This window comes from Drosophila miranda, unplaced genomic scaffold (genome assembly GCF_003369915.1).
Source record: "Drosophila miranda strain MSH22 unplaced genomic scaffold, D.miranda_PacBio2.1 Contig_AX1_pilon, whole genome shotgun sequence".
NCBI lineage: Eukaryota > Metazoa > Arthropoda > Insecta > Diptera > Drosophilidae > Drosophila > Drosophila miranda.
Window position 1 is genome coordinate 150,057 of NW_022881665.1, and position 21,966 is coordinate 172,022.

At 44.1% G+C, this 21,966-nt stretch overlaps 1 protein-coding gene and 3 pseudogenes across 1 annotated transcript; all 4 read left to right on the forward strand.

The window, feature by feature from the left end:
* The first annotated feature begins 1,463 nt into the window (after nucleotides 1-1,463).
* LOC117195292 (serine/threonine-protein kinase polo-like) lies at nucleotides 1,464-4,151 on the forward strand. The gene is made up of 6 exons (XM_033399900.1): nucleotides 1,464-1,556; nucleotides 1,674-1,853; nucleotides 2,215-2,439; nucleotides 2,510-3,289; nucleotides 3,351-3,779; nucleotides 3,849-4,151. Exons 2-6 carry the CDS (start codon nucleotides 1,755-1,757, stop codon nucleotides 4,014-4,016), a joined length of 1,701 nt encoding a protein of 566 aa, XP_033255791.1. The 5' UTR covers nucleotides 1,464-1,556; nucleotides 1,674-1,754; the 3' UTR covers nucleotides 4,017-4,151.
* A 2,882-nt stretch (nucleotides 4,152-7,033) lies between these two features.
* On the forward strand, nucleotides 7,034-9,709 carry LOC117195267 (annotated as a pseudogene).
* Nucleotides 9,710-11,766: 2,057 nt separating this feature from the next.
* LOC117195282 lies at nucleotides 11,767-14,039 on the forward strand (annotated as a pseudogene).
* Nucleotides 14,040-19,617: 5,578 nt separating this feature from the next.
* LOC117195270 lies at nucleotides 19,618-21,963 on the forward strand (annotated as a pseudogene).
* The last annotated feature ends 3 nt before the right edge of the window (nucleotides 21,964-21,966 follow it).

Sequence of the window (21,966 nt, forward strand, 5' to 3'; positions counted from 1 at the left end):
TGCTGTAATCCTTCGAGGACTGCTGGATCAGATCGCTTTCTTTGGGACCTACTGAAGGTTTCTCATGCTTTTCTTTAGGGACGATTTGACTTTCCCCACGAGCACTAGACGTCTGTGATAGCTTATCCATGCATTCGGTAAAAATCGTAATGTATTGCTTACATGTTGTACGTAAGTCTTCACGGAATTTAACGTATTCATCCGTTTTGTCTGTATCGCGAAGTTTGGAGTCGTTTTTGTTGAAGCGATTCCACGCATTTTCGAGTGCTGATATTTTGGCTTGAAAATAAGAGGCCGTTTGCTTTCGTTCTTGGGAATCTTTTTTAAAGTTCCGAATGCACCTCGATATTTCCTCACCAATCTCTTGCTGCACATCCATTGCCCATGTAGCGGCAGCTTCTGCCTCCATATGTGTATCCATTCTATCTGTTTGTACCTATTACTTCTGACCCGTTGGGAGTGTTTTATTTGCTTTGCAGCTGGATACGCTCCGAATCGCAACCGTTGTCGGTCAGAAAGGTAATAGTACAGGTGATGTGTTGGATGGAAGGATTTGTGCTGTTTCCAATCTATGGAACGCACGGAACAACAAAAATTGATTACCTTGGTGGTAATCGAATTCTATAGCTGTTTTTCTGTTGGCTGATAACCTGAATATGTCAGATTTGCCAAAGTGATACTTATTGGTAGGAGATGCTACCGTAAGTGTATGGCCTGATGCCAAATTTTTATTGAAGATGTCCTGTTGACTGCTTCAATCTGATGTCCAGATCGAATCCTTTCACTGTAGCTTGTCTGACAGTTTGAAAGGATGACCAAGGTCGGGGTCACCAAATGTTAATGTGTGTGTGTGTGTAGGAAGCTGGGTTGCATACGGTACATAAACCGTCTACAGTTTGGTCGTCGCAACTAGAACTTGAACCAGTTGGACTGCGGAGTGGGTATCCTACGGTGCGCAAGGGAGGGTCTGAAGACACGGCGACAGCCTCTGATGATTGCGATGGAAGATGAGTGACAGGCATTTATGGTACTGTTTCTGATACTGATTTTATTGATAAAACTGATTCTTATTTATAGGTGATAAAAGGTACAAAAGTGCTGAGTCTGTAAAATATATGTTTTGTGTATTATGGATAATTTTAGTGTCTGGTGGGCAATTGCGATATTTTGATGGTCAGCAACTGCCCCGCTGTCTTTGCCATCTGCGGAGAGAGTGCATTGTCAGCAGAACTCACTGCAGTGGCCAGTGTGTTGTCGTGAGGTATTATATTACATGTTAAATAGAACACTGTGTTACGGTGCCACTGTGTTATGCCGACGGGTATTATAAACTATTACTTAAGCATATTTCTGCAACTGAACAAAATAGAGTGCTCTGATTTCAGAAAAGTAGTTGCGTTGACTTATCAGTCTCACAAGTATATAAAAATTTATCTACTAAAATTTATTATAGCTCGATCTATGTACAGCGCACACCACTAATTTTCATTGGCATTTAAATCGAACGGTTTCGGCGCGTTCTCCGCTTTGTGGCTATTTTTCGTGAACTGTGAATTGTGAGTGGTGTCGGTGGGCATAGCCATAGTCTGCGAGTGATCATTTGTGTCTTGGCATTTGCATTAATCTTAAATTGTTTCTTTGGGAACGCATTTAACTGGACGTGGTGTGTACAGAGCGGATTTTGCATCAACGCGAAGGCGAGGAAGTTTTTTGTGTTTCGAGTGAACGCCAAGGCAAAGGGACATCAGAGCAAAATGGCCGCAAAACCGGAGGATAAAAGCACAGATATACCGGATCGTCTCTTCGACTCCAATCAACGCAGGACGTATAAGCGTATGCGCTTCTTTGGAAAGGTAAGACTTGCCCCAGAAGTGGATCATTGTGTTCTAGGGAATCCTCATGCACATTTTAACAACTCTGCGCAGCCTCACAGCGCTGGGCATACACATATGTATGTAAGGGCATGCAAACCAACACATACAAGCATGCGGCTTACATCTATTTTCGCCTCAGTTTCCTTTGGCACCCTTCCACTGTTTTATGTGTGAACGCGTGCGTGTGTGTGCCTGGTAGAGTTGTCAAAGAAGTGACGGCCCAGCCACATACATGCATGCAAACGTACATTCTTTTTTTTTTTGGCGCGTCGCATTCAATTTACAATTATTTAGTAAAAAATTGTGGCTATAATGAGATGTTTTGCAATTGCTTGTGCAGGGCGGCTTTGCCAAGTGCTACGAAATCATCGATGTGAAGACCGACGATGTTTTTGCCGGCAAAATCGTATCAAAGAAGCTGATGATCAAGCACAACCAGAAGGAGAAGACCGCTCAGGAGATTACCATTCATCGTAGTCTCAATCATCCCAACATAGTGAAGTTCCATAGCTATTTCGAGGATGTCCAGAACATTTACATTGTCCTGGAGCTTTGCAAGAAGCGGGTAAGTACGCCGGAAATTCAGCATAGCATGCGTTCTTCCGAACTAATGGATCCCGCCTTTTTGCACTCAGTCGATGATGGAGCTGCACAAGCGCCGGAAAAGCATCACGGAGTTCGAGTGCCGCTACTACATTTACCAGATCATCCAAGGCGTCAAGTATCTGCACGACAACCGCATTATCCATCGCGACTTGAAGCTAGGAAACCTGTTCTTGAACGATATGCTGCACGTAAAGATTGGCGACTTTGGCCTAGCCACTCGCATCGAATATGAGGGCGAACGCAAGAAGACTCTGTGCGGCACCCCAAACTACATTGCCCCGGAAATTCTCACCAAAAAGGGGCATTCGTTCGAAGTGGACATATGGTCCATTGGCTGCGTCATGTACACTCTGTTGGTAGGCCAACACCCGTTTGAGACCAAAACGCTGAAGGACACTTATTCAAAGATCAAGAAGTGCGAGTACAGAGTGCCAAGCTACTTGAGAAAACCTGCTGCTGATATGGTGATCTCCATGCTCCAGCCGAACCCTGAGAGCCGCCCAGCAATTGGCCAGTTGCTGAACTACGACTTCCTGAAGGGCTCGAAGGTGCCAACGTTCTTGCCAAGCTCTTGCCTAACTATGGCTCCGCGAATTGGCATCAACGACACCATTGAAGACTCCATTCATCGCAAGCCGCTGATGGAGATGAACGGCATTAGGGATGATACTCGTCTGGAGTCAACATTCCTCAATACCAACTTGCACGACGCCATCACTGCCTCGGCCCAGGTGTGCCGCCACAACGAAGACTACCGCAGCGACATTGAGAGCTTGCACCAGCAGCTCACCAATCTGATCAACAACAAGGTTTGTAATCATTGCAGTGATTGTATCTGTTAAATAATTATTAATCATCTCGTGCTTACAGCCGCGCATACTGCAAGGCAATCTCGAGGATGAGAATACCGATCCTGCAGCACAGCCGCTCTTCTGGATATCCAAATGGGTCGACTACAGTGAAAAATACGGCTTCGGTTATCAGCTCTGTGATGAGGGCATTGGCGTTATGTTCAACGACACAACCAAATTGATTCTGCTTCCGAACCAGATCAACGTCCACTTCATAGACAAGGACGGAAAGGAGAGCTACATGACTACGACCGATTACTGCAAGACACTTGATAAAAAGATGAAGCTGCTTTCCTACTTCAAGCGTTACATGATCGAGCATCTCGTGAAGGCTGGAGCCAATAATGTGAACATTGAGAGTGATCAGATATCGCGTATGCCCCATTTGCACTCCTGGTTCCGCACAACGTGTGCTGTGGTCATGCATCTTACCAACGGTTCCGTACAGGTAGCTACACAAATTTAGTAAATGCTCTCCCGACTTATAGAAATTAACCAAAACTATTCCTGATTTCAGCTTAATTTTTCGGATCACATGAAGCTCATTCTTTGTCCGCGTATGAGTGCCATTACATACATGGATCACGAAAAGAACTTCCGCACATATCGCTTCTCGACCATCGTGGGAGAACGGTGTGTCCAAAGAATTATATCAAAAGATACGCTATGCCCAAGAAAAACTTAGAAAAATGCTGGAGAAGATGTTTGTTTAATTGTTGGATGATGTTCACCATCTCCACAACCTACCAGCGGACTATCATTCTAAGGCAAAATGTTAGTTTAAGCTAAATCACGAACGCCTTAGCCAACCCAACCTAACCATTCATCTGTTCCCACGCCAATTCTTTCCACAATCGTAGTTTCTGTCCAAATTTGTATTTACTGTTTAACGTTTTTTTTTTCGTTTGGTTTTGCATTCCACTTTAGTTCCTGTTTAACGTTTATATCTGTTCAAATATTTTCGTACACGAATATCGAAAGAAATTATTAATAAATAAAAATAAATGTATACTTTTAGAAATTACAAGTAATCCTCGATCGCCCACGCATCATTTCAACAATTCGAACATTTGTGTAGAAAAAACAACAAACAAAACATGGATGTTAACTATTAGAACCCTGCGGTTTGGGAGTAAACATTTCTTTTGTATTTTTACCTAAGCTAATAAAATTTGAACCACTGTAGTAATAAATACAATGCTTCTCAAATTATTCAAATTGGAAGATTTTACGTCTCAAATTGATTCTAGGAATGTCTTATGTATTATATTTCTGTTTTCTGAGTACCGTCGGCCAAATTTCTATTGTTTCGGCTGACGCACGAATTAGGAAACTTGAAACAATTTATCGCAGTTCAGGTGTAAGTATCGTGGTAATTTTTTTTTTGGAGGTATAGAGAAAGATCGGATATAAAAACGAGGGAGAACGTTGTGAGTTGCTGCGTACACCGCAACTATACAGTTATACCCGATACTAAGTCAGTATGGCTCTCCTGCGGCAGACGCCGCTAATATTGAACCACACGACAAGGAGTGCGTGCGAGAGAGACAGAAAATCAGTCTGAGCGTGACGTCGGGCGCTGCGTGGCCACTGCAAATTGATTTCTTGCTTTTGGCTACAAAAATGATCCGATCTGATCCAGATTCAGCAATCTGATAGATATAGTCGTTATCTATGATTCTGCGTTTTTTAGTTTTCTCGAATGTGCAATATTGTGGATGCAACAGATTTTCGTTTTTTGTTGGGGCGGAAGGGGGTGGGGCGAAATTCTGAGATATACGTTTTATAGTGAGATGTAACAGAAAAGCGGATACCAAATTTGGTTACTCTAGCCTTAATAGTCTCTGAGATTTGTGGATGCCCCAGATTTCGTCCTTTGCGGGGGCGGAAGGGGGTGTGGCGAAATTTGGACAAGAAACGGTCAAGGTCAGATATCACAGGAGTGTGGATACCAAATTTGGTTGCTCTGGCTCTTATAGGTTCTGAGATCCTTGAACTCATATTTTGCAATTGGCAAAGCCGACCATGAAACCTGTGTGTTAGAGAGAGACCGAGCGAGAAAGAATGAAATTGTTTTCTTGATTCTGGCTATAATAATTTTACGATCTGGTTGAGATTTTACACTCTAGAACATATAGTCATCCTCTACGATTTTGCATTTTTGGTTTTATCGTATCTTTAAAATTGTGGATGCCACAGATTTTCATCCTTTGTGGGGGCGGAAGTGGGTGGGGGCGAAGTTTTGAAATATTTTTGTAGCAGTGACATATCACAGAAGTCTGGATCCAAAACATCGTTGCTCTAGCTCTTATAGTCTTTGAGCACTAGGCGCTGAAGGGGACGGACGGACGGACGGACGGACGGACGGACAGACGGATGGACGGACGGACGGACGGACGGACGGACGGTCGGACGGACGGACGGACGGACGGTCGGACGGACGGACGGACGGACGGACGGACAGGGCTCAATCGACTCGGCTATTGATGCTGATCAAGAATATATATACTTTATGGGGTCGCAAACGATTCCTTCTAGACGTTACACACATCCACTTTTACCACAAATCTAATATACCCCAACACTCATTTTGAGTATCGGGTATAAAAAAGACTTTAAATACAGTGTTTTTTCCCGTAGTATACGTCAGGTTGCCATCTGTTGATGTTAATGTAGGTGACAATTTTGTTGTTTGCTGTGTGGGTGGCTCATCAATCTCCGTGGTGTCACTGATCACGTTGTGGGAACGTTTGATTGCCACATCTTCTGGAAAGAGCGGCGCTAGACGAGTGATAGGGCGCTTGTATACGCCAGATGCTGTCTTAACGTCAACCACTCGTACGTGGTTGTCCTGTCCAGGATATGTCTTAATGATGCGACCCATTGGCCACTTCATTACAGGAAGGTTGTCTTCCTTAACCAAAACTAATAATCCTTCAGGTACGTTTGGTGAAGCGGTCTTCCATTTATGCCGAGCTTGCAATTCTTGAGGTATTCTGTAGACCATTGTTTCCAGAATGAATGCTTTAGGCGCGATACCAATTCCCAGCGCTTGACCAATGTTCTTCCTTGTTGATCAGTATTGACGTCAGGAGGCGTTGTCAATGGTTCACCAATCAAGAAGTGTCCTGGGGTGAGCGCTGTTGTATCAGTGGGTTGCTGGGTTGCATACGGTACATAAACCGTCTACAGTTTGGTCGTCGCAACTAGAACTTGAACCAGTTGGACTGCGGAGTGGGTATCCTACGGTGCGCAAGGGAGGGTCTGAAGACACGGCGACAGCCTCTGATGATTGCGATGGAAGATGAGTGACAGGCAGTTATGGTACTGTTTCTGATACTGATTTTATTGATAAAACTGATTCTTATTTATAGGTGATAAAAGGTACAAAAGTGCTGAGTCTGTAAAATATATGTTTTGTGTATTATGGATAATTTTAGTGTCTGGTGGGCAATTGCGATATTTTGATGGTCAGCAACTGCCCGCTGTCTTTGCCATCTGCGGAGAGAGTGCATTGTCAGCAGAACTCACTGCAGTGGCCAGTGTGTTGTCGTGAGGTATTATATTACATGTTAAATAGAACACTGTGTCACGGTGCCACTGTGTTATGCCGACGGGTATTATAAACTATTACTTAAGCATATTTCTGCAACTGAATAGAGAAATAGAGTGCTCTGATTTCAGAAAACTAGTTGCGTTGACTTATCAGTCTCACAAGTATATAAAAATTCATCTACTAAAATTTATTATAGCTCGATTTATGTACAGCGCACACCACTAATTTTCATTGGCATTTAAATCGAACGGTTTCGGCGCGTTCTCCGCTTTGTGGCTATTTTTCGTGAACTGTGGAATTGTGAGTGGTGTCGGTGGGCATAGGCATAGTCTGCGAGTGATCATTTGTGTCTTGGCATTTGCATTAATCTTAAATTGTTTCTTTGGGAACGCATTTAACTGGACGTGGTGTGTTACAGAGCGGATTTTGCATCAACGCGAAGGCGAGGAAGTTTTTTGTGTTTCGAGTGAACGCCAAGGCAAAGGGACATCAGAGCAAAATGGCCGCAAAACCGGAGGATAAAAGCACAGATATACCGGATCGTCTCTTCGACTCAATCAACGCAGGACGTATAAGCGTATGCGCTTCTTTGGAAAGGTAAGACTTGCCCCAGAAGTGGATCATTGTGTTCTAGGGAATCCTCATGCACATTTTAACAACTCTGCGCAGCCTCACAGCGCTGGGCATACACATATGTATGTAAGGGCATGCAAACCAACACATACAAGCATGCGGCTTACATCATTTTCGCCTCAGTTTCCCTTTGGCACCCTTCCACTGTTTTATGTGTGGAACGCGTGCGTGTGTGTGCCTGGTAGAGTTGTCAAAGAAGTGACGGCCCAGCCACATACATGCATGCAAACGTACATTCTTTTTTTTTGTCGCGTCGCATTCAATTTACAATTATTTAGTAAAAAATTGTGGCTATAATGAGATGTTTTGCAATTGCTTGTGTAGGGCGGCTTTGCCAAGTGCTACGAAATCATCGATGTGGAGACCGACGATGTTTTTGCCGGCAAAAATCGTATCAAAGAAGCTGATGATCAAGCACAACCTGAAGGAGAAGACCGCTCAGGAGATTACCATTCATCGTAGTCTCAATCATCCCAACATAGTGAAGTTCCATAGCTATTTCGAGGATGTCCAGAACATTTACATTGTCCTGGAGCTTTGCAAGAAGCGGGGTAAGTACTGCCGGAAATTCAGCATAGCATGCGTCTTCCGAACTAATGGATCCCGCCTTTTTGCCACTCAGTCGATGATGGAGCTGCACAAGCGCCGGAAAAGCATCACGGAGTTCGAGTGCCGCTACTACATTACCAGATCATCCAAGGCGTCAAGTATCTGCACGACAACCGCATTATCCATCGCGACTTGAAGCTAGGAAACCTGTCTTAAACGATATGCTGCACGTGAAGATTGGCGACTTGGCCTAGCCACTCGCATCGAATATGAGGGCGAACGCAAGAAGACTCTGTGCGGCACCCCAAACTACATTGCCCCAGAAATTCTCACCAAAAAGGGGCATTCGTTCGAAGTGGACATATGGTCCATTGGCTGCGTCATGTACACTCTGTTGGTAGGCCAACCCCCGTTTGAGACCAAAACGCTGAAGGACACTTATTCAAAGATCAAGAAGTGCGAGTACAGAGTGCCAAGCTACTTGAGAAAACCTGCTGCTGATATGGTGATCTCCATGCTCCAGCCGAACCCTGAGAGCCGCCCAGCAATTGGCCAGTTGCTGAACTACGACGTCCTGAAGGGCTCGAAGGTGCCAACGTTCTTGCAAGCTCTTGCCTAACTATGGCTCCGCGAATTGGCATCAACGACACCATTGAAGACTCCATTCATCCGCAAGCCGCTGATGGAGATGAACGGCATTAGGATGATACTCGTCTGAGTCAACATTCCTCAATACAACTTGCACGACGCATCACTGCCTCGGCCCCAGGTGTGCCGCACAACGAAGACTACCGCAGCGACATTGAGAGCTTGCACCAGCAGCTCACAATCTGATCAACAACAAGGTTTGTAATCATTGCAGTGATTGTATCTGTTAAATAATTATTAATCATCTCGTGCTTACAGCGCGCATACTGCAAGGCAATCTCGAGGATGAGAATACCGATCCTGCAGCACAGCCGCTCTTCTGGATATCCAAATGGGTCGACTACAGTGAAAAATACGGCTTCGGTTATCAGCTCTGTGATGAGGGCATTGGCGTTATGTTCAACGACACAACCAATTGATTCTGCTTCCGAACCAGATCAACGTCCACTTCATAGACAGGACGGAAAGGAGAGCTACATGACTACGACGATTACTGCAGACGCTTGATAAAAGATGAAGCTGCTTTCCTACTTCAAGCTTACATGACGAGCATCTCGTGAAGGCTGGAGCCAATAATGTGAACATTGAGAGTGATCAGATATCGCGTATGCCCCATTTGCACTCCTGGTTCCGCACAACGTGTGCTGTGGTCATGCATCTTACCAACGGTTCCGTACAGGTAGCTACACAAATTTAGTAAATGCTCTCCCGACTTATAGAAATTAACCAAAACTATTCCTGATTCAGCTTAATTTTTCGGATCACATGAAGCTCATTCTTTTGTCCGCAGTATGAGTGCATTACATACATGGATCACGAGAAGAACTTCGCACATATCGCTTCTCGACCATCGTGGAGAACGGGTGTCCAAAGAATTATATCAAAAGATACGCTATGCCCAGAAAAACTTAGAAAAATGCTGGAGAAGATGTTGTTTAATTGTTGATGATGTTCACCATTCTCCACAACCTACCAGCGGACTATCATTCTAAGGCAAAATGTTAGTTTAAGCTAAATCACGAACGCCTTAGCCAACCCAACCTAACCATTCATCTGTTCCCACGCCAATTCTTTCCACAATCGTAGTTTCTGTCCAAATTTGTATTTACTGTTAACGTTTTTTTTTTCGTTTGGTTTTGCATTCACTTTAGTTCCCTGTTTAACGTTTATATCTGTTCAATATTTTCGTACACGAATATCGAAAGAAATTATTAATAAATAAAAATAAATGTAGTACTTTTTAGAATTACAAGTTATCATCGATCGCCACGCATCATTTCAACAATTCGAACTATTTGTGTAGAAAAAACAGCAAAACAAAACATGGATGTTAACTATTAGAACCTGCGGTTTGGGAGTAACATTTCTTTTGTATTTTACCGTAAGCTATAAAATTTGAACCACTGTAGTAATAAATACAATGCTTCTCAAATTATTCAAATTGGAAGATTTTACGTCTCAAATTGATTCTAGGAATGTCTTATGTATTATATTCTGTTTTCTGAGTACCGTCGGCAAATTTCTATTGTTTCGGCTGACGCACGAATTAGGAACTATGAAACAATTTTATCGCAGTTCAGGTGTAAGTATCGTGGTAATTTTTTTTTGGAGGTATAGAGAAAGATCGGATATAAATAAAAAGACTTTAAATACAGTGTTTTTCCCGCAGTATAGTCAGTTTGCCTATCTGTTGATGTTAATGTAGGTGACAATTTGTTGTTCGCTGTGTGGGTGGCTCATCAATCTCCGTGGTGTCTTTGATCACGTTGTGGGAACGTTTGATTGCCACATCTTCTGAAAGAGCGGCGCTAGACGAGTGATAGGGCGCTTGTATACGCCAGATGCTGTCTTAACGTCAACCACTCGTACGTGGTTGTCCTGTCAGGATATGTCTTATGATGCGACCCATTGGCCACTTCATTACAGGAAGTTGTCTTCCTTAACCAAAACTAATAATCCTTCAGGTACGTTTGGTGAAGCGGTCTTCCATTTATGCCGAGCTTGCGATTCTTGGAGTATTCTGTAGACCATTGTTTTCCAGAATGAATGCCTTAGGCGCGATACCAATCCCAGCGCTTGACCATGTTTTCCTTGTTGATCAGTATTGACGTCAGGAGCGTTGTCAATGGTTCACCAATCAAGAAGTGTCCTGGGGTGAGCGCTGTTGTATCAGTGGGTTGCTGGGTTGCATACGGTACATAAACGTCTACAGTTTGGTCGTCGCAACTAGAACTTGAACCAGTTGGACTGCGGAGTGGTATCCTACGGTGCGCAAGGGAGGGTCTGAAGACACGCGAAGCCTCTGATGATTGCGATGGAAGATGAGTGACAGGCAGTATTGGTACTGTTTCTGATACTGATTTATTGATAAACTGATTCTTATTTATAGGTGATAAAAGGTAAAAGTGCTGAGTCTGTAAAATATATGTTTTGTGTATTATGGATAATTTTAGTGTCTGGTGGGCATTGCGATATTTGATGGTCAGCAACTGCCCGCTGTCTTTGCCATCTGCGGAGAGAGTGCATTGTCAGCAGAACTCACTGCAGTGGCCAGTGTGTTGTCGTGAGGTATTATTACATGTTAAATAGAACACTGTGTCACGGTGCCACTGTGTTATGCGACGGGTATTATAAACTATTACTTAAGCATATTTCTGCACTGAATAGAGAATAGAGTGCTCTGATTTCAGAAAACTAGTGCGTTGACTTATCAGTCTCACAAGTATATAAAATTCATCTACTAAAATTTATATAGCTCGATTTATGTACAGCGCACATCACTAATTTTCATTGGCATTTAAATCGAACGGTTTCGGCGCGTTCCCGCTTTGTGGCTATTTTTCGTGAACTGTGAATGTGAGTGGTGTCGGTGGCATAGGCATAGTCTGCGAGTGATCATTTGTGTCTTGGCATTTGCATTAATCTTAAATTGTTCTTTGGGAACGCATTTACTGGACGTGTGTGTACAGAGCGGATTTTGCATCAACGCGAAGGCGAGGAAGTTTTTTTGTGTTTCGAGTGAACGCCAGGCAAGGGACATCAGAGCAAAATGCGCAAACCGGAGGATAAAAGCACAGATATACCGGATCGTCTCTTCGACTCCAATCAACGCAGGACGTATAAGCGTATGCGCTTCTTGGAAAGTAAGACTTGCCCAGAAGTGGATCATTGTGTTCTAGGGAATCCTCATGCACATTTTAACAACTCTGCGCAGCTCACAGCGCTGGCATACACATATGTATGTAAGGGCATGCAAACCAACACATACAAGCATGCGGCTTACATCTATTTTCGCCTCAGTTTCCTTTGGCACCCTTCCACTGTTTTATGTGTGAACGCGTGCGTGTGTGTGCTGGTAGAGTTGTCAAAGAAGTGACGGCCCAGCCACATACATGCATGCAAACGTACATTCTTTTTTTTTTGTCGCGTCGCATTCAATTTACAATTATTTAGTAAAAATTGTGGCTATAATGAGATGTTTTGCAATTGCTTGTGTAGGGCGGCTTGCCAAGTGCTACGAAATCATCGATGTGGAGACGACGATGTTTTTGCCGGCAAAATCGTATCAAAGAAGCTGATGATCAAGCACAACCTGAAGGAGAAGACGCTCAGGAGATTACCATTCATCGTAGTCTCAATCATCCAACATAGTGAAGTTCCATAGCTATTTCGAGGATGTCAGAACATTTACATTGTCCTGGAGCTTTGCAAGAAGCGGGTAAGTACGCCGGAAATTCAGCATAGCATGCGTTCTCCGAACTAATGGATCCCGCCTTTTTGCCACTCAGTCGATGATGGAGCTGCACAAGCGCCGGAAAAGCATCACGGAGTTCGAGTGCCGCTACTACATTTACCAGATCATCAAGGCGTCAAGTATCTGCACGACAACCGCATTATCCATCGCGACTTGAAGCTAGGAAACCTGTTCTTAAACGATATGCTGCACGTGAAGATTGGCGACTTTGGCCTAGCACTCGCATCGAATATGAGGGCGAACGCAAGAAGACTCTGTGCGGCACCCCAACTACATTGCCCCAGAAATTCTCACCAAAAAGGGGCATTCGTTCGAAGTGGACATATGGTCCATTGGCTGCGTCATGTACACTCTGTTGGTAGGCAACCCCGTTTGAGACCAAAACGCTGAAGACACTTATTCAAAGATCAAGAAGTGCGAGTACAGAGTGCCAAGCTACTTGAGAAAACCTGCTGCTGATATGGTGATCTCCATGCTCCAGCCGAACCCTGAGAGCGCCAGCAATTGGCCAGTTGCTGAACTACGACTTCTGAAGGCTCGAAGGTGCCAACGTTCTTGCCAAGCTCTTGCCTAACTATGGCTCGCGAATTGCATCAACGACACCATTGAAGACTCCATTCATCGCAAGCCGCTGATGGAGATGAACGGCATTAGGGATGATACTCGTCTGGAGTCAACATTCCTCAAGACCAACTTGCACGACGCCATCACTGCCTCGGCCCAGGTGTGCCGCCACAACGAAGACTACCGCAGCGACATTGAGAGCTTGCACCAGCAGCTCACCAATCTGATCAACAACAAGGTTTGTAATCATTGCAGTGATTGTATCTGTTAAATAATTATTAATCATCTCGTGCTTACAGCGCGCATACTGCAAGCAATCTCGAGATGAGAATACCGATCCTGCAGCACAGCCGCTCTTCTGGATATCCAAATGGGTCGACTACAGTGAAAATACGGCTTCGGTTATCAGCTCTGGATGAGGGCATTGGCGTTATGTTCAACGACACAACCAAATTGATTCTGCTTCCGAACCAGATCAACGTCCACTTCATAGACAAGGACGGAAAGGAGAGCTACATGACTACGACCGATTACTGCAAGACACTTGATAAAAGATGAAGCTGCTTTCCTACTTCAAGCGTTACATGATCGAGCATCTCGTGAAGGCTGGAGCAATAATGTGAACATTGGAAGTGATCAGATATCGCGTATGCCCCATTTGCACTCCTGGTTCCGCACAACGTGTGCTGTGGTCATGCATCTTACAACGGTTCCGTACAGGTAGCTACACAAATTTAGTAAATGCTCTCCCGACTTATAGAAATTAACCAAAACTATTCCTGATTTCAGCTTAATTTTTCGGATCACATGAAGCTCATTCTTTGTCCGCGTATGAGTGCCATTACATACATGGATCACGAAAAGAACTTCCGCACATATCGTTCTCGACCATCGTGGAGAACGGTGTGTCCAAAGAATTATATCAAAAGATACGCTATGCCCAAGAAAAACTTAGAAAAATGCTGGAGAAGATGTTTGTTTAATTGTTGGATGATGTTCACCATCTCACAACCTACAGCGGACTATCATTCTAAGGCAAATGTTAGTTTAAGCTAAATCACGAACGCCTTAGCCAACCCACCTAACCATTCATCTGTTTCCCACGCCAATTCTTTCCCACAATCGTAGTTTTGTCCAAATTTGTATTTACTGTTTAACGTTTTTTTTTTCGTTTGGTTTTGCATTCCACTTTAGTTCCCTGTTTAACGTTTATATCTGTTCAAATATTTTCGTACACGAATATCGAAAGAAATTATTAATAAATTAAAAATAAATGTATACTTTTAGAAATTACAAGTTATCATCGATCGCCACGCATCATTTCAACAATTCGAACATTTGTGTAGAAAAACAACAACAAAACATGGATGTTAACTATAGAACCTGCGGTTTGGGAGTAAACATTTCTTTTGTATTTTTACCTAAGCTAATAAAATTTGAACCACTGTAGTAATAAATACAATGCTTCTCAAATTATTCAAATTGGAAGATTTTACGTCTCAAATTGATTCTAGGAATGTCTTATGTATTATATTTCTGTTTTCTGAGTACCGTCGGCAAATTTCTATTGTTTCGGCTGACGCACGAATTAGGAAACTTGAAACAATTTATCGCAGTTCGGTGTAAGTATCGTGGTAATTTTTTTTTTGGAGGTATAGAGAAAGATCGGATATAAAAAAAAGACTTTAAATACAGTGTTTTTTCCCGCAGTATACTCAGGTTGCCCATCTGTTGATGTTAATGTAGGTGACAATTTTGTTGTTCGCTGTGTGGGTGGCTCATCAATCTCCGTGGTGTCTTTGATCACGTTGTGGGAACGTTTGATTGCACATCTTCTGGAAAGAGCGGCGCTAGACGAGTGATAGGGCGCTTGTATACGCCAGATGCTGTCTTAACGTCAACCACTCGTACGTGTTTGTCCTGTCCAGGATATGTCTTAATGATGCGACCCATTGGCCACTTCATTACAGGAAGGTTGTTTCCTTAACCAAAACTAATAATCCTTCAGGTACGTTTGGTGAAGCGGTCTTCCATTTATGCCGAGCTTGCAATTCTTGAGGTATTCTGTAGACCATTGTTTCCAGAATGAATGCTTTAGGCGCGATACCAATTCCAGCGCTTGACCAATGTTCTCCTTGTTGATCAGTATTGACGTCAGGAGGCGTTGTCAATGTTCACCAATCAAGAAGTGTCTGGGTGAGCGCTGTTGTATCAGTGGGATCATTTGACATTGGAGTGATGGTCGAGAATTGAGAATTGCTTTAATTTCGATTATCACTGTGTTTAGTTCTTCAATGTCAATGAGGCTGTGTTGGTGGTTGTTATCAACAGCTTTTTTGCTGATTTTACCGCCGCTTCCCAGAGGCCGCCAAACGATGGAGCCCTGGAGGAATGAATTTAAAATCCACTTGTTTTTGTTGCAATGATTCGTGATCAGAGCACTTGCCTTTGAGCTGAATATAGAGTCTTCTAATTCTTTAAGCTGGTTGTTTGCACCCACAAAGTTCGTTGCATTGTCGCAATGAATAGTTTGGCACTTCCCACGTCTGCTTAAGAATCGACGCAGGGCGGCCAGAATGCATCTGTGGTCAGGTCGCTTACCAGCTCCAGGTGTACTGCCTTTGTGGAAAGCAGCAGAACACGGCGATGTATGCCTTTTCCCTGGTCTTTTCCTCGGATCTTATGGTGGATCGAGATTGGTCCACAGTAGTCGACGCCTGCATTAAGAAACGGGCGTGCTTGTGTGATCGTTGTGCTGGGAGATTGCCCATGATCTGGTGCATCAGCTTTGGTCTAGCCTTGGTGCATCTAACACAGCTGTGGATGATGCTTTAGCCATTGTCTTGTCATTGATAATCCAATATTGTTGTCTTGCGATGCCCTTAATGCTTGAGCACCACAATGCATGTTCTCCTCATGTAGCTCCCGCAAGATCATTTTGACGATTGGGTCATTGTAAGGCAGCAAAACTGGGTGTTTTGCGTTGTATGGAAGTAGAGCTTCTTCAAGTCTACCACCAACTCGGATGAGGCATCGTCTCTAGGAAGGGAGATAACGATATGATCGAGCTCTTTCTATCCACAGTCTTATAGCGTTGGAACGTTTTAACTCTGCTGTAAACTCGACTTGTTGTATGGTTCGCAGGATTATAGTGCGGGCGTGAGTCAGTTCTTCTGCGCAGAGCGTCGTGGTGTTCGCTCTGTTGGTTTGTAGCAGAAGCGTAACATATATGCCACAATGCGTTGCAGTTTGTGAAACGAGTTGCTATGTCTGCAAGTATATAATTCGTCCCAAGTGCGCTAGGTGTGATTGGCAAGCTTACATGTTTAGCTTTTCTCTCAAGATTGCTGGTTCTATGTTGGGTGCCTTCGTCCAGTTGTCTCGAGATCCGTGCAGGAATAATGGTCCATATAACCACAGATTGTGATTGCAGTCTGCTCGCTGCGATTCCTCTCGACAGACATCGGCTGCGTTGTTGGCCGATGACACGTGACGCCATTGTGACTGGTTTGTTAATGCCTGGATTTTGGCTATTCGATTTGCCAAAAGGTATGGTATGTTGATGACGATGCGTTTATCCAGGATAACACAACGGTGGAATCACTCCAACACCATCCTGAAACCGTGTTAATGTCGGATCCTGTCGGACTCGGTTTGTGAGCTCGGCACCGAGGACTGCAGCACTCAGTTCTAACCGTGGTAGCGATTGTTTGGCTGTCGGCGCCACACGTGATTTCGAACAGAGCAGTCTTACTGACACTTGGTTGTTTTGTATGTAGCGCGTACATATACAGCTGCGCCATATGCTCGTTCTGATGCATCTACAAACGTATGGTGTTCTTGGGTAACTGGAGTTTTACCATCGTAGATATGCCGGGGAACTTGCATTTTGTTCAATGTTTGTAAGTCGTCCCGGTATTCTTTCCATTCGGTTTGGTGTTGTAATGGTAATTCGTCATCCCAATCCAGTTTGAGCTCCCAAAGTTGTTGCATGAAGATTTTTGCCTTTACTACCACGGTGCAAAGAGTCCTAGTGGGTCAAAGTTTGGGCCAGTTCGGAACATACCACCCGTTTGGTGATGCGTGTAGCCTGGCTTTTCTGTGTTCGTCCACACAATGTATCCTTCTTCGGCATCCAGATGAGACCCAGAGTTTTCACGCTGTATGCTCTAGTGTCTCTCCTAGTTTTACATCGGTTACAGTATCCTCTTTGGGGATTCCTTGGAGAAGTTGCTCATTGTTGGAGCACACTTGCGCAATTTGAATCCGACGGTAGCAATATTTTATTAGTTCTTGTCGAACATGAATTGCCTCTGGAATCGTGTTTGCTCAGTTAGACAGTCGTCAACATAGAAATCGGTTTTTAATGTTGTTGATCCTACTGGTAGTCTGTCTTTGTATTGTATTGTCAAATGATCCAGACATTTCGTTGCTAGGAACGGAGCAGCTGTTGTCCCATATGTTACTGTTTTCAGGCGATAGTACCTGATCTCTTCGGATGGATTGTTTCTCAGACTATCATCTGATAGAATTGATCCTCCGGTTCATCCACACTTGCCGGTACATCTTTTCTATGTCCGCTGTGAATACGTACTTATGAATTCGAAATCGTAGCAGAATGGACATAAGTTCGCTCTGAACGGTGGTCCAGCCTGCAGAATGTCGTTCAAGATTTCCCGCTTGTTGATTTGCATGAGGCATCGAATACTACCGAAGCTTTGTGGTGGTGCTTTCAGGTTTGAGTACACAATGATGTGGAATGAAGTAGTGCCTTTTTGGGAACTTTTGATGCTGGCACCATCTTCATATGTCCTAGTCCTTCATACTCTTCCATGAAGTCCACATAATCTTCCAAGTTTCTGGTGAGCTTCGCCGCTCCAACGCTAGGAATCTTTTTGTTGCGGTTTCCAACGACTCCCCCAGGGCTGAAGGGTGGCAATCAATATCGGATCCCATGTAGATATATTGATGCCCAATCCTTTAGTGATGCAAGGGATTCTATGGTTGTTATATACAACTCTTTTAATGACTTGGGATCGTCATTAATTGTTTGGTGATTGAGGAAGCGGTTCAGTACCGTGTTCGAACATCTCTGGGATTGTTGTATGCGTCAACTAGTATTTCCCAAGCGGCTTCATAATTTTCTTCCTTTAGATCGATATGTCGAATCAATCTTTCTGCCTCGCGGTAACGGTGGTTTTAAGATACCACATCTTTTTCACCGTAGGCATGTTGGTCTCATGCACCATGCATGAGAACAGATCGAAGAACTGGGGTCCACTTTAATAGATCCCCATCAAACTTTGGGATGCTGATGCGTGGAAGCTGCACGTTATCCGTGTTTGGTGTGGCTGATTTCTATTGTTTCGGCTGACTCACGAATTAGGAAACTTGAAACAATTTATCGCAGTTCAGGTGTAAGTATCGTGGTAATTTTTTTTTGGAGGTATAGAGAAAGATCGGATATAAAAAAAGACTTTAAATACAGTGTTTTTTCCCGCAGTATACGTCAGGTTGCCATCTGTTTGATGTTAATGTAGGTGACAATTTTGTTGTTCGCTGTGTGGGTGGCTCATCAATCTCCGTGGTGTCACTGATCACGTTGTGGGAACGTTTGATTGCCACATCTTCTGGAAAGAGCGGCGCTAGACGAGTGATAGGGCGCTTGTATACGCCAGATGCTGTCTTAACGTCAACCACTCGTACGTGGTTGTCCTGTCCAGGATATGTCTTAATGATGCGACCCATTGGCACTTCATTACAGGAAGGTTGTCTTCCTCAACCAAAACTAATAATCCTTCAGGTACGTTTGGTGAAGCGGTCTTCCATTTATGCCGAGCTTGCAATTCTTGGAGGTATTCTGTAGACCATTGTTTCCAGAATGAATGCTTTAGGCGCGATACCAATTCCCAGCGCTTGACCAATGTTCTTCCTTGTTGATCAGTATTGACGTCAGGAGGCGTTGTCAATGGTTCACCAATCAAGAAGTGTCCTGGGGTGAGCGCTGTTGTATCAGTGGGTTGCTGGGTTGCATACGGTACATAAACCGTCTACAGTTTGGTCGTCGCAACTAGAACTTGAACCAGTTGGACTGCGGAGTGGGTATCCTACGGTGCGCAAGGAGGGTCTGAAGACACGGCGACAGCCTCTGATAATTGCGATGGAAGATGAGTGACAGGCAGTTATGGTACTGTTTCTGATACTGATTTTATTGATAAAACTGATTCTTATTTATAGGTGATAAAAGGTACAAAAGTGTGAGTCTGTAAAATATATGTTTTGTGTATTATGGATAATTTTAGTGTCTGGTGGGCAATTGCGATATTTTGATGGTCAGCAACTGCCCCGCTGTCTTTGCCATCTGCGGAGAGAGTGCATTGTCAGCAGAACTCACTGCAGTGGCCAGTTGTTTGTCGTGAGGTATTATATTACATGTTAAATAGAACACTGTGTCACGGTGCCACTGTGTTATGCCGACGGGTATTATAAACTATTACTTAAGCATATTTCTGCAACTGAACAAAATAGAGTGCTCTGATTCAGAAAACTAGTTGCGTTGACTTATCAGTCTCACAAGTATATAAAAATTCATCTACTAAAATTTATTATAGCTCGATTTATGTACAGCGCACATCACTAATTTTCATTGGCATTTAAATCGAACGGTTTCGGCGCGTTCTCCGCTTTGTGGCTATTTTTCGTGAACTGTGAATTGTGAGTGGTGTCGGTGGGCATAGGCATAGTCTGCGAGTGATCATTTGTGTCTTGGCATTTGCATTAATCTTAAATTGTTTCTTTGGGAACGCATTTAACTGGACGTGGTGTTGTACAGAGCGGATTTTGCATCAACGCGAAGGCGAGGAAGTTTTTTGTGTTTCGAGTGAACGCCAAGGCAAAGGGACATCAGAGCAAAATGGCCGCAAAACCGGAGGATAAAAGCACAGATATACCGGATCGTCTCTTCGACTCCAATCAACGCAGGACGTATAAGCGTATGCGCTTCTTTGGAAAGGTAAGACTTGCCCAGAAGTGGATCATTGTGTTCTAGGGAATCCTCATGCACATTTTAACAACTCTGCGCAGCCTCACAGCGCTGGGCATACACATATGTATGCAAGGGCATGCAAACCAACACATACAAGCATGCGGCTTACATCTATTTTCGCCTCAGTTTCCTTTGGCACCCTTCCACTGTTTTATGTGTGAACGCGTGCGTGTGTGTGCCTGGTAGAGTTGTCAAAGAAGTGACGGCCCAGCACATACATGCATGCAAACGTACATTCTTTTTTTTTGTCGCGTCGCATTCATTACAATTATTTAGTAAAAATTGTGGCTATAATGAGATGTTTTGCAATTGCTTGTGTAGGGCGGCTTTGCAAGTGCTACGAAATCATCGATGTGGAGACCGACGATGTTTTTGCCGGCAAAATCGTATCAAGAAGCTGATGATCAAGCACAACCTGAAGGAGAAGACGCTCAGGAGATTACCATTCATCGTAGTCTCAATCATCCCAACATAGTGAATTCCATAGCTATTTCGAGATGTCCAGAACATTTACATTGTCCTGGACCTTTGCAAGAAGCGGGTAAGTACGCCGGAAATTCAGCATAGCATGCGTTCTTCCGAACTAATGGATCCCGCTTTTTGCCACTCAGTCGATGATGGAGCTGCACAAGCGCCGGAAAAGCATCACGGAGTTCGAGTGCCGCTACTACATTTTCCAGATCATCCAAGGCGTCAAGTATCTGCACGACAACCGCATTATCCATCGCGACTTGAAGCTAGGAAACTGTTCTTGAACGATATGCTGCACGTGAAGATTGCGACTTTGGCCTAGCCACTCGCATCGAATATGAGGGCGAACGCAAGAAGACTCTGTGCGGCACCCCAAACTACATTGCCCCAGAAATTCTCACCAAAAAGGGGCATTCGTTCGAAGTGGACATATGTCCATTGGCTGCGTCATGTACACTCTGTTGGTAGGCCAACCCCGTTTGAGACCAAAACGCTGAAAAACACTTATTCAAAGATCAAGAAGTGCGAGTACAGAGTGCCAAGCTACTTGAGAAAACCTGCTGCTGATATGGTGATCTCCATGCTCCAGCCGAACCCTGAGAGCCGCCAGCAATTGGCCAGTTGCTGAACTACGACTTCTGAAGGCTCGAAGGTGCCAACGTTCTTGCCAAGCTCTGCCTAACTATGGCTCCGCGAATTGGCATCAACGACACCATTGAAGACTCCATTCATCGCAAGCCGCTGATGGAGATGAACGGCATTAGGGATGATACTCGTCTGAGTCAACATTCCTCAATACCAACTTGCACGACGCCATCACTGCCTCGGCCAGTGTGCCGCCACAACGAAGACTACCGCAGCGACATTGAGAGCTTGCACCAGCAGCTCACCAATCTGATCAACAACAAGGTTTGTAATCATGCAGTGATTGTATCTGTTAAATAATTATTATCATCTCGTGCTTACAGCCGCGCATACTGCAAGGCATCTCGAGGATGAGAATACCGATCCTGCAGCACAGCCGCTCTTCTGGATATCCAAATGGGTCGACTACAGTGAAAAATACGGCTTCGGTTATCAGCTCTGTGATGAGGGCATTGGCGTTATGTTCAACGACACAACCAAATTGATTCTGCTTCCGAACCAGATCAACGTCCACTTCATAGACAAGGACGGAAAGGAGAGCTACATGACTACGACCGATTACTGCAAGACGCTTGATAAAAAGATGAAGCTGCTTTCCTACTTCAAGCGTTACATGATCGAGCATCTCGTAAGGCTGGAGCCAATAATGTGAACATTGAGAGTGATCAGATATCGCGTATGCCCATTTGCACTCCTGGTTCCGCACAACGTGTGCTGTGGTCATGCATCTACCAACGGTTCCGTACAGGTAGCTACACAAATTTAGTAAA

Excerpts from the sequence above, each read along its gene's own strand:
- LOC117195292 (XM_033399900.1), top strand. The coding sequence starts at position 1,755 with ATGGCCGCAAAACCGGAGGATAAAAGCACAGATATACCGGATCGTCTC. Across the intron at positions 1,854-2,214 it reads GTATGCGCTTCTTTGGAAAG|GGCGGCTTTGCCAAGTGCTA; the intron begins GTAAGACTTGCC and ends TTGCTTGTGCAG. Across the intron at positions 3,290-3,350 it reads CCAATCTGATCAACAACAAG|CCGCGCATACTGCAAGGCAA; the intron begins GTTTGTAATCAT and ends TCGTGCTTACAG.